Genomic DNA, 13213 nt, shown 5'->3' with positions numbered 1-13213 from the left:
AAATTTGAAAGGTGATTTTCAAACTTTAAGACTTTTAAAAATATGATAAATATTAAAAAATTATTTTTTAATATAGTAAAAAAACAATGACTGACTCCCATTATTGTGATATTTGAGAAAGAGTAATATAATAAGCTCATAAAATTCAAATAATTCAATAGCTTCATCTAAATTTTATAAGTTTTCTTTCTATTGATAGTAGTGATAATATCATAAATAATGAAGAAATTAGTATAATATAATAAGCTCATAAAATTCAAATAATTCAATAGCTTAAAGTAAATTACTCTTATATATATAAAAATATATATATAATGTGTGTATATGTGTTTCTCACACGTTCTCTCGACACCGCCCTTTCATTTTCCCTCTCCGCGAGCCCTAGGGTTCCCATCCCTCTCTCTCTCTCTCTCTCTGTAGATTCGTTTTTCTCGTAGAGTTTTCTCTCTGTTATTGTATCGGATTTCCGCGCACTTCCTCGCGGTTTCTTTCTGTTTGCGAGCTCTTTCTCATCGTGCGTGGTTCTGTGGGATCTTGGAGTTCGCAGAGCTGCAATGGAGTTTGGTGGCGGTCGTAAAAGAGGCAGGCCGGAAGCTTCTCTGAATGGCAATGGCGGCCACAAGAAATCCAAGCCAGGTTCGCCTTCACATTTCTCCCATACGTATATACAAACACACACAGACATTCTGTGTGCTGAAAGTTAGGGTTTTGATTGTTTCTGCTATTGATATTATTTTGCTTTGTTGTATTAGCGAAATATGTATGGTAAAGTTTGAAACTTCAGCTCCGTTGGTTGCTGAGGGAAAGAAAAAAAAAAGTATTAATAATGCGATTAATAGAGTTTTTACCACTTGAAACGGAAGAAAAACGAAAAAAAAAAAGAGAGAGGAAGAAGCTTGCTCAGAACTTGAACTGCTTCTATAGTTTCCTGCTTTCTGAAGCAATCAATTTTGGATTTTTCAGTAGTTTGTTTATAGTTATGAGGGTTCTTTAACGATTGTGGGTCTTTGTTGTTATATCATGTGTTTATGGCGTTAAAAGTAAAGTTGCATTGAATTTCTATTAGGAAGAATAACATGAATAGTGGTTGCAAAGGGTTTTATCATGGCGGGTTGTGTTTGTGAAGTCTGTTGATAATGATTTATGTCTCGTGTTTTAGGTTGTATAGGTAATTGCTGTTTGCTCTTTAGCTGTCAACTGGACGGTGTGTTCGCACATCTTATTGTTGCACATTGCTTCAAGTTGCTCTGTTTATGATGTTGATATTTTGTGCATTTATTAATAGCATTCAGTAATCTATTGATATTTTGTGCATTTATTAATCACATCTAGTAATATATGTATTATGAGTCGTGGTGTATACTTCTTTACTGGTTGTTCCTCAAAAACACTGTTTTTTAAGAGTTCTGTATTTCTGCATCTGACCTGCAGTTGGATAATTATCTGTTTATTATTCATATTCTGACGAACCAATCTCCAAAAGATTGATTGGATATTATGCTTACCATTGTTATGATGGCATCTTTTTTTATCCATGGGCAGATTTTTAACTTGCTCGGACTAGTTATTTTCTCTGAAAATTGTCTTTCAGAGGTTTGGTTTTGTTGTGCGAGCTAGAGACTATGAACTTTAAATTTGTTTCACTGGGGAAAATGTCAAAAAGAGAAGGAAAAGAAATGCTAACTCTTAAATTCTCTACAATTTAGTTCCTGGGAAAATGGAAATCCAACTTTGCTTAGTCAAGCTACTTTGCAAGATTTAGTTGTTAATTATTCTCCTGTTTTCTTGGCAATCAAAAGCTTGTAAAATATAAGGTTTGGTAACACGGAGGTCTTCCTAAATTGGATTTCTCTTCCACTCTGAATTTTTCAATGGGATTGGTAATTTGGTACTATATCTATTATTATCAGATAAAGTGCAATTTGTTTTCTTGTAAAGCAGCATCTTGTCCATATTCATAAAAAAGTGGTAACATGGTATCATATATTCTTTAAAATTCGAAAATTTAATAACTCACTGAAATTTTAACTGAGGGAAATGAATTAATGTTCTGCAACAGAAATGGAGTCCTTTCCAACTGGTATAGGAAGCAAATCGAAGCCATGCACAAAGTTTTTCAGGTTCTAATCTTAACCTATCTAAAATAAATAGTGTAAATGCAATTTCATATACTGCTAATTTGTATAGGTTATAAGAAACATCTTTTACACAATTTTTGCAAGTAAAATTGGTATTATTTGGACTAATAATTGGGCGGTTAAAGTTTTGATACAGGTTGTACTCTATGTTCTAATCATGTTAAAGAAAGACTTATGAACAGAAACAGTCGATTCACAAGCTTACAGTTCGATTTACTACTCGCTGAATTATATGTCCATCGAAAGCCTGGATGCATAACTCATCCAAAATATGTTGTTATATATAATTGTTTATACAACCTTTGCGAGCAAAGGCTATGTAATGTGGACCAGTGAATTGGAAACTAAAGCCATGGTGCAGGTTATCATATTTATTCAGATTATCGAAGAACAATAACTGAACTGATTTTTGTGATGCACTAATGGACATCTGATTTGCCATATTTCGGGTTGAATATACGACTCAAGAATTTATGTTGGTACACTAAACTTGTCTTGGGGGGGTAGATTTTTTTTTCCCCTAGACATATCTTTGTCTTGTACTGCTGTTCTAAGATCCAACCTGCATTTACAAAATGGTAAGGAGTCCAATAATGTCGCTTTGGTGACTCAAGTATTAGTGTTTTGGGTGGATGCTAATGCTATTACTTTAAGGGATGGTGTACCGATATTTACAATTGAAGTGGTCATAGCTGTAATGTTGCTCTAGTGACTTGATAAAAATAGTATGGCTCATGTAATAGCAGCTGTTTATATAATAAACAATTTACTGAAATGAGGCCATGCTCGATAGACAATTGTTTAATTTACATGATTTTTTAAGGCAGACCCATTTTATCCTCTCACCCCTTCCACCCAAAAAATAAGTCCATGCTTGATAGATAATTTTTTCGCGCAATTCTGTTGATTGAATTTTCTGATTTTATTAAGACTCTTTTTTTCCAAAAATTTGAATTTTTTGTAACAAAATATTCCCATTTCTTGTATATATGCTATATATGCATATATGTGTGCTTGTATATACATGTATCCACGTATAGATTTTGCAGAAGTCTACTACTTGTACTTATTTCTTAAGCAGGCTATTCTTAAAATGAGTCTATGTAAATTTTTATTGTTATACTTCTCTGCTGGGCTCAAATAAGTTCCCGTTATAATGTATATTCGGTAATACGCCAACCGCTTGGGCCTACACATGATATTTATTACATGTATTTGTAAAGCATGATTATTTATGTCTGCTTGGTGATTGACTGTAGGACTAGTCTTCAATAATATCTGAATTTTATTTGAACATTGACTGACCAAGTGATAGAGAGAGAGTGAGAGTGGGAAGAGAAAGCTAGTGGGAAGCCTTTTTTTGTTGAATTTTAACCTTTTTCTGTCAAATTGTTGAATAGATTAGGAAATTGCATTCATGTTTGAAATAACCCCTAGATGCTCTGTTAATATTAAAGTATGTGCATTATAAAATAAACAAATTGTTGGATGACATGCTTATGCTAATGGATTTGTTGTTTTCATCCCTAATTGGATTTAGAGTTGACTTATCTGAAGAATGCTGGGTTAGCTTGGGTTAGCTGCCTTTTTGGTGTTGACTTAGGTTCCATATGCTCGGTGTTTGCTTCCTGCACACAATATTATTGCATACATGATGCATGCATATTGAGATGCCAATTGCTATAAAAGATTATACTATTTCTAAATTTTATAAAATCAAATAGATAACTTTTACTATTCATTCTGTGTTAAGAGCCTATTTGTAATAATTTACTGTTATGTTGAAAAATTTTCCTTGTGAGTAATGAAATAAAACAAATACAATTGCACAATGTGCTGAACTTGTTATTAAGATTTTAATGGCATATTATCCCTCTCTTTTTATGTAAATGACACTGGAGTTATATATATCAACAACGAACGCATGGGCCTGGTGGGGAATGTAACAAGGCAGACACCTGCCTGCTTCCCTGTCCAGCGGAAAGACTGTTCAATGATTGCCATTCATTGATATCTAAAGTTGGGCTGTAGAAGATTGCCTTTAAACACGAGTCTATTCTGCATGCTTTTTTATTTGTTCATGTGCCAGATATCAGAGCTTTCGTATACAACTTAACTTAGCCTTAATCTAAATTAAATTGGGGTTGGCTCTGTTGATTGCTTTTTAACTAATTTTAGCTTTCTGATCAAAGTAGCCTTGTAGTGGCAGCACCTCTCATTGTCTATATATGTCATGCGTTTTTACACGTATAGTTTTCTTGCCTTTGCAGCACTTCTGGGTGTCCATTTGGTGAGGGATGTCATTTCTTGCACTACGTCCCTGGTGGTGTCAAAGTTGTGTCACAGATGATGAATCTTGGTGGCAACCAAGCTCATCCACAGCCTCCTAGAAATCCAGCTGGTCCACCATCGTTTCCAGACGGTTCATCTCCTCCAGCTGTCAAGACCCGTTTGTGCAACAAGTATAACACAGCTGAAGGCTGCAAGTTTGGTGATAAATGCCATTTTGCCCATGGTGAGTGGGAGCTTGGCAAGTCAACTGCCTCATCCTATGAAGATCCTCGTTCAATGGGACCAATGTCAGGCAGGATGGGTGGTCGGGTTGAGCCTCACCCACCAAGTAATCCTGCTGTGGCTAGCTTTGGAGCCTTTGCCACTACCAAGCTCAGTGTTGATGCTTCGCTTACTGGGGCCATCATTGGGAAGAATGGTGTGAATTCAAAGCAGATCTGTCGGGTGACAGGAGCCAAGCTTTCCATAAGAGAGCATGAGTCAGATCCCTCCAAGAGGAACATTGAGCTTGAGGGCACCATTGATCAGATCAATCAAGCCACCGCCATGGTGCAAGAGCTTATCGTAAACGTTCGCTCAACCTCTGGACCTCCCACGAGGAACCCTTCAATGACAGGCTCAGCTCCGGCAAGCAGCAACTTCAAGACTAAGCTTTGTGACAATTTTACTAAAGGTTCCTGCACCTTTGGGGAAAGGTGCCACTTTGCACATGGAGCTGAGCAATTGCGCAAGCCAGGGATATGATGCACGCCATCTTGCCATCTTAGACAACCTCTCTCATCTTGTTCTTTTCTGATCCTTATTAGGACCATCTCTTGTTATAGATTTTGGTTTTTGTTTTAAGATTGCACTTTTTTTTTTGTTTTTCTAGGTTATGATGTTTTTGTACTTCATTATGTTTGGCTTTTTTGCTTCTCACTTGGCCAAGCTGGATGGAATCATGGTTTGAATTTTTATTTTCTATTGACAACATCAAAATGTATAAGAGCCTTAAGCTCCAATTGCACCTGCATATGTTGTTCCCGTTGTTTTTTAAACCAAAGTAAGATGTCCTTGGATTAGAATATAACCACCTGTGACCAAAGCTGAAGGGCAATTACTTCAAGTGGGTTTGGCTCCGATGTTAGTTTAGTCCAACCGAGCGTTGTACAATTTAGAAAATATGGATGTCAACCATGTCACGTTTCTACTTAGATAATAACGTTTATAGGGACTTGGCACAAACCAAGCTTTTTGTGCCCTTTAATGAAAAGATGACATATCAGCATAGAGCATCAAACATAATAAATAAATAAACACTTTTTTTTTTTTTTTTTTTAAAGTAATTGTGAAAAACTCCCAAATTTTTTCCAGCCCTGTTTGCTTCGTTAGAACCCAAATTTTCAACTGAAATAAGCTATCCGGCCATAGCAAGAAAATCCCCCAAAATTATCATGAATTTGCTACACAACTCAAAACTTCTAACACCGTAATATCTTGAGAAAACCCACAAAATTTTGGACCCAAAATTACCAAAATCGGCTAAACAAGAAATAGCTTGAGAATTCTCCCATTATTAAAAATAGCTTAATAAACAAGAAGAAATAGTTTATTATGTTTGGTGCTCTACACCGATGTGCCATCGTCTTATTGGAGGGCATGAAGGACTTGGTTTGTACCAAATCCCTATAAAGGTTATTCTCCTTCTAAACAACATAAAGCCATTAACTGAAAAGCCACCTGAGTACTTTGATAAGTAATTTCATCCCAAATACAATTAGGGAAGGAAAATCTATGGTAATGTCCCATATACTTTTGTTAGATCTTAATTTTAAAGCCACCTACAAGCATTGAATTCGAGTAATTCTAAATGCTAAATAAGTATCCATCAAGTGTCCATCAAAAAAGGAAATAATTGTTAAAATTACCATTTGATCAAAATCACTATTTGATCAATCACATGACTAATAGTGATTTTAAAAGTCACTTTATTTTTTGATGCATACTTGATAGACACTTATATGACATTTAGAATTACTCATTAAATTTCTTAGAAACTCTTTCAATCTTTATCTTGACTGCTCGTGCCAGAGTTTTCAGCTGCCCCTCTAACTTTCTTTTTCTCCTCTTCCTTCCTATACTTGATCCCACAAGCATTGCAAAGGCTCTGAAAGGAAGAAGTAAAACTTAAATCAAGTTTGATCACCATAATTGAAACAAAAATAGAAGAGAAGATAATTCAATTCACTGTTTAAGTTTTTTTTGGATTAAGTGACAATTTAACATGCTATCAGAACAAAAATATTGAGTTCGAACATTATCTTTCTATGTAATTAAGAACATACCTTGGGGCCAAGGGGACCTTTGCGCCACATGGGGGTGTTATTAGTGCCGCAATTATAGTTGGTACACCTCTTACTGGGGTCATTGTAATTTGCTTCGCGTTGATGCCGTGAGGTTCTCTTACTTGAAGACGAGCCGCCATTGCCATTGCCACGGTCACCTCTCCTAGAAGAGGGGTTGAGCAGTGTGTACTCGTTCATTTGCGGCATCGGAGGCATATTGTAGTTGTAGGACTTGGTGTAGAGAGGACTTCCCGCCATAGAAGCACCAGCCTGCAGCTCTAGTCCTTTTGAATTCATGTAATGGCTTCTCATCTCTGGTGTCCATGGATTATGGGTAGTGTTGACTCTTCCACAAACCATTGCAAAGTGATTTATGGCCTAGTTAAGTGCAAAACAAAATGCCCAGTTTAATTACCATAAGAAAAAGTTAGGATTTGGATGATTTAGAATATGAGAGTTAAGTAAATATTTTAAGGCTGATTTCAAATTCTGACATTAAGGAACACGACCCTAATTAATAAGACCCAAAAAAAAAAAAAAAAAAAAACCTAGCGGCGTAGCAATTGCACAACTATTCAACTATAGAATTGTCAATTTTTTACACGACTAGCAAACTCAATACAAAATTAGCTGATTATGGTTGAGGGATTTGACCAGTTTAATTAAATGGGTTGGGTTAAGGTTGATCTATATAATCTTATAATCATACTTCAACACGACCTAAACCTAATAAACAATATTTAGGACTGATAATTTTTTACACGAACTGCAAACCCAACATGAATTTAATGGATTATGATTGAAGGGACAAAACTAACATGTTTGACCCATTTAATTAAAGGGACAAATTACGGTTGACCTATATAGTCTTCTATTCATGCCTCGACAAAACTTGAATCCGACACGTGAACAAGAATTGTCACCCTTAATTCAAGATTATTTGAGAAGTAATTCAAACCAATTAGGATAAGATTGGGAAGTAAAACCACAAAAGTGGAAAATTAACAGCTTTAATATATGGCTAAAAAAAATTAAAAGTAATTCAAGATTTTTTCTAAGTTTTTGTGTTTTTTCTTTTTTCTCCTTTCTTTGATGATGAGTGACACTCGTGTATTGGAATATTTGACATTATGTAGTTCTAATTTGTACTATGTACTTTAGATTTCTTTTGGCGATGTTTTGAACCCTATATATATATATATATATATATATATATATATATATATATATATATATATCATTTCCTCATAAAAGAAGAAGAGGAAATAATCTCTCGTGGATAAAGCTTGATTTGAGTCTTTTGACTATTTTATTTTATTTCATTTTTTTGGATAAGTAAGAATTTATTGAAGAAAATCAACAAGAATAAAAAGAACCCCTCAAAAATAAGATGGCCCAAAAGTCATAAAGGCCTATACAAGCAAGCCCCTACAAAGTAGCAAATATGGGCAAGTGAAACCAAAAGATTACATAAAAAAAAAAAAAGCCAAGGCCTAACTAAAAAGTGATTAAAGAAAGAATTTTGGACAAAAAGAGTTGACTTTGGATCTAACCTAAAAGATAATCATCAAGTACATTATTCGGTTTTAATTTTGATTAAAAAAAATAAAAAAAAAAGGTGAAAAGAGGGAATATGGATAACTATTAGAAAAGTACTAGTGTACTTTACGTACAACTAGCTTACACATTGACGTGGCAGTGTAACATGCCACTGTCATATCAACCCAAAAATATATATATATATATATATATATGAATAATGTTAGGGATCTTTTTATTCTTTTTTTTTTTTCTCATTAAATTTATATGGCTTTTAAAATCATCATTGAATCAAATGTAATAGTAATTCATCTCAAATCCAATAGTAATTTTAAAAGTAACGTCAATTTTAGGAGTACATATATAAAAGGATGGTCTCTAACATTACTATATATATTAGAGTTGGCAATTTTTTACACGACCCGCAAATTCGACAAGAATACGACACGAAATTATAAGGTTTGAGTTTAGGCTAATTGGGTTTAAGTCATAAACGGGGTGACCCTTTTATAACACGTTTATAAATGGGTCAATCAGTTTATGACCTGTCAACCCGTTTACGACACGTTTATGAACCTTATAAACATGTCGTGTTCGAATTTCATGTCTCAACCCGTTTAACTAATTGTGTCAGGTTCAGGTTAGCCTAAATAGGTTGGCGAGTCAACCTAAACTTGACACGATAACCCGTTTTGTCAACCCTACTATATATATATATATATATATATATATATGCACAAATGAAGCATTACATTGGTCGTTACTGAGGAGTGGTAAGATGGCCATCCCCAACCACTTCCATGGGAAGCCAACTATCCCTTGGGGGTAGGGAGTCATCGGTCACCCCAATCAAACCTCCAGGGGTGGTTGCGATGATGCGACCACCCCTGATAAGCAAGATCTCGTGGTTGCAACCACCTCGATCTCCAACATGGTTGCAACTACCAAATCCACCCTTGATGAGTGAGATTTGGGGGTCGCAACCACCCCGATCTTCAACATAGTGGTAACGACTATCAGATTCGATGGTTACGATCAACTCCGTGTGGTAGTTGGAGGTGGCACTGACCAAGAGAAGGTTTGTGCAAAGTTTTTTAACTGACCTGACACTGCCATATATATCGCATTGATGCGTTAGCATGTAAAGCCAATATGTAAGGCTAGTAGTACGTGTAGCATTACTCTAATTAATTATTATAGCAATAATGATAATAGCGAATGTAAGGTTGTTTCCAGATCTATTTTTCGTTGTTTCCTTGATCATTCAAAGCAACTCACTAATGTGTGATTGCCAAAATCGAAAGGTTAGTCAATATTCTCTAATAATATTAATTTCCTTACAGCGACGACAATGATAATAATCATTTTCATACCATAGTTTCGTATTCGAGGGGAGTGAAAAATTAACATAAATGATATAAAATATTTTAGAAAAAGAGAGTTGTTTCAAATTCATCTTTTTTACAAATTCGTCATTGAATTTGTTCCCACAGATTCAATGGTGGATTTGCACATTGATCTCTTGTACAAAGATGAACAAGAGATGGGCAAAAGATGGAAACCAAACATTTTTAAAAAAGAACAAACATATTTACAAATGTTTTTAAGCTAGAAATATGGATTAACACCACAATTTGGGTGATGATGATGCTGATGATTATAGAATGAAGAATATTGATGATTTTGTTGATCATGATAATTGAGGCAGTGAAGATGAAAATCTTAACAAAATTTAAGGCTTTTTCATAGAAATCAAATGAATGAGATCGTTTGATCCTATTGGGATATAAGTGATAGATAGCATATATTAAAGGCTATCTAATTGAGTGAGACGATCATATTGCTAAACATTAATTCTCAACTAAATTGCAAATATAATAATTTCTCTACTAATATTTCTTGACGGCGGGTTTGGTTAATTATAAACATGAAAAATAAATTTTTAGATGAAAAATATGTTCATGCATGTACGTATAGTTTTGAAAATTCCTTTTCACATGGAAAAACCATTTATCATGACATAACAAAACAAAGAACAATTAATCTTAGCAAATCCATGATCATCGCATAAACACTAAAAAGCAACCAACACATGCATGCGCGGCAAGCAAGTTCTATATATATAACTTAATTTGAAATAACAAACAGCTTATACAAGAAATAAATTAAAAAGGTATATATATATATATATAGAGAGAGAGAGAGAGAGAGATAGAGAAGCACCTGAGTAGTATAAGGGCTAATGAAGTTGGCGTGGGCATGTTGAAGGTTGATGGGACCAAAATGGGGCAGATTTTTGTCACTCTCGTCAGATAATCCAAGCCTGAGGGTGAGGTCCACCGGGCTTCCTGATGGATTGGGATGAACAGATCTGTTGGTTCCTGATGCCTGCTGATTGAATGATTGGGAAGCCATAGCTGATAGCTTGATCGATTGAGAAGCACAGGATCCGATCGAGTCTAGCTTTGGATGCAATAGATCACACCTGCTGTGACCATGCAAAATGAATAAAACAATCTCAGAAGAAGAATATTGTGATTTAAGAGAGAGAAGATCGGGATATGGCCATGCATGAAAGAATGAAACTGAAGTACTTGATGGAGAGACAATATGACCTGGAAGGCTGACACAAACTACAAACGGACAACACTTTGCATAAGGTAACAAACAAAAAACATCATTGAGATGGAGTACTGTGTGTGTGTGTGAGTGTGAGTGATTTTGAACGTATATGATATATCCCACTTGGGATTCCAATGAAGACAGAATAATAATACGGCCATCGATCTAGCCTGGTAGATTAAAGGATAGACTCATTTGAAAATTTCTGCTGAAAACGCCCGAGACAGACACGAACATGGAAGAAGAGAAAGTTATATATCTAAAGCCCATCAGGCTAGGGTTTCATGCAAACAGTACAGAAGAAGACGAAAAGCATGGATAATCAACTTCTTCCTCTCATTTCTTGTCTACACCAATATTGTGCTCTGTCTATATATATATATATCTTTCATGGTGCATGGATAAATGAGCGATGTCCTATGATGGAGGCTGTTCAATCTAGATCAACAACTACCGCATGCGGCGAATACACACCCACACGGACGCCAAAAACACACACACACAGAGAAAGAGAGAGAGAGAGAGAATTATAACAACAATGGTATCAACCTGCTAGTAATGGCAAGGGTATGAAGCGGGTGATGGTATGACTTGAATGAGAATGAGAGGCCATATTTATAGATGTTACAAATCTTTACATGGAAGGTCTCAAATAAAAAAAATAATAATAATTATTTGCAATTTTCTTCTAATAATTTTAATGTTATTTAACTTAAAAAAATTAAAAGATAAAAATAAAAGTAAAGAACTTATATCACGCTTGTTTGTTTATGTTTCGCTGTAACTTTTAGGCCGTCTTACTTTTGAAGAGTTACGGTGGATCCTTACGATCCTTTTTGTTCTTGTTGAGGTTTTTTTATTAAATTCTTTGCTTATAAAAAAAAAAAAAAAAAAAAAAAAGTGACAATTATTTAATATTGAAATCTTAAAGAAATTCAAACCTAAAAGGCTGGATTTACTTATTTTTGTTAATTTCTGTATATATACTTAGCACCAGATTAAGTTCGATAAAGTGGATCACAGCTAGCTTGATATATATAAAATTGAAAATATTTGACCAATAGCATCTAAAACCCAATTCGATCAGTTTTTCAAGGTCTGATCGAAATTATGCAGCTGAGATCATAAAACAAATCAAGCACGCGCACGCATGCACGCTCGCATATATATATATATATATATATATATAGACACACACAGTACTACAATATTGTGGTAGGTAGCTAGAAACCATAAAATCTCAATTAATCTAATGAAAATTTCGTCATTTTCATTCAAATTAATAACGCTCTAGTATTACATATATATCTAACATGTATTAGCTATGGCTCCACAGTAATTGATCCGGTATTTTCTCTCTTGTTTGGCAACTTTGTAATAGGGGTTTGTCCGTTTGTAATAATACTTTGGGCTGGAGCTTTATGCCGTAAAGACAATGCCAATTATGCCATCCATGCATATTGTAGTTTATATGGAAACTTGGAAAGTGTACGTGGCCGCCACAGATTAGCAGCTCAAGCTAATGTGAGCTTCAGCCATAATGTTTGAGCTTGCTTAGGCTGAACCTACGTACGTGATTATCCCTTCCCGTTAGCCTTTAATTTAATTAATTACATACATATTCTATAAATTAATACACCCATTTTCCTCACTTTAACTAATTACTAAGTTGCATTTCCATTAAATAAAATGGTGGTTATTAATTTAAGTATATATATATATATATATATATATATATATATATATATATATATATATGCGGTAAAATCAAAAGCATATCTTTTATTATTGTACACATGGGAAGCAATTATATATATATGGAGAAAAAGGAAATTAAATTAACTTCTAAGAAGTTTAATAAAAGTTTGAAACCTTTTCCGAGTAAACGCCATGACTTAATTAACAAGTTCATGATTAAACAAAACGAAGTAGAACTATATATGAATATTGGTGATTAGCACTTTATATATGTTGGCCCGTGTGATTAGTATATATAACGTTAATACTAATTACTAGTTGATCTGGTATTGTAGTACTTTAATTAGTTCTTCCTTTTGTGTTTTTTCTACTTTTGGTGATTAATTAGCACCGTTATGAATTTTGCTAGAAATTTGTTTTACTTTAATTTATTGCCTTCCTTTTCTTTTCTTTTTTCTTTTTCTTTTTTAATTTTTTATTCAACTTCGTTTAATTAGGTCCCTATATAGGACAGAAAAGTTGGTTTTCTTAGAACAAAAAATGTCTGAATATTTTTTTTTTTTTGTAAGTAAATAAAGTTTTATTGAAAAAAAAATGTCT

At 34.2% G+C, this 13213-nt stretch overlaps 2 protein-coding genes across 2 annotated transcripts; one reads left to right on the top strand and one right to left on the bottom strand.

The window, feature by feature from the left end:
- The first annotated feature begins 338 nt into the window (after positions 1 to 338).
- LOC133878115 (zinc finger CCCH domain-containing protein 14-like) lies at positions 339 to 5442 on the top strand. Its single transcript, XM_062316614.1, has 3 exons — positions 339 to 636; positions 2060 to 2120; positions 4409 to 5442. The coding sequence occupies exons 1-3, from the start codon at positions 555 to 557 to the stop codon at positions 5172 to 5174; spliced, it is 909 nt and encodes a 302-aa protein (XP_062172598.1). The 5' UTR covers positions 339 to 554; the 3' UTR covers positions 5175 to 5442.
- A 1029-nt stretch (positions 5443 to 6471) lies between these two features.
- LOC133877640 (GATA transcription factor 29-like) lies at positions 6472 to 7114 on the bottom strand. The gene is made up of 2 exons (XM_062316028.1): positions 6755 to 7114; positions 6472 to 6576 (listed from the first exon to the last, which is right to left on the bottom strand). Exons 1-2 carry the CDS (start codon positions 7112 to 7114, stop codon positions 6472 to 6474), a joined length of 465 nt encoding a protein of 154 aa, XP_062172012.1.
- Positions 7115 to 13213: the final 6099 nt, after the last annotated feature.

Source organism: Alnus glutinosa, chromosome 9 (assembly GCF_958979055.1).
Source record: "Alnus glutinosa chromosome 9, dhAlnGlut1.1, whole genome shotgun sequence".
In the NCBI taxonomy this organism is placed as follows: Eukaryota; Viridiplantae; Streptophyta; class Magnoliopsida; order Fagales; family Betulaceae; genus Alnus; species Alnus glutinosa.
This window is presented reverse-complemented; position numbering and strand designations above follow the sequence as displayed.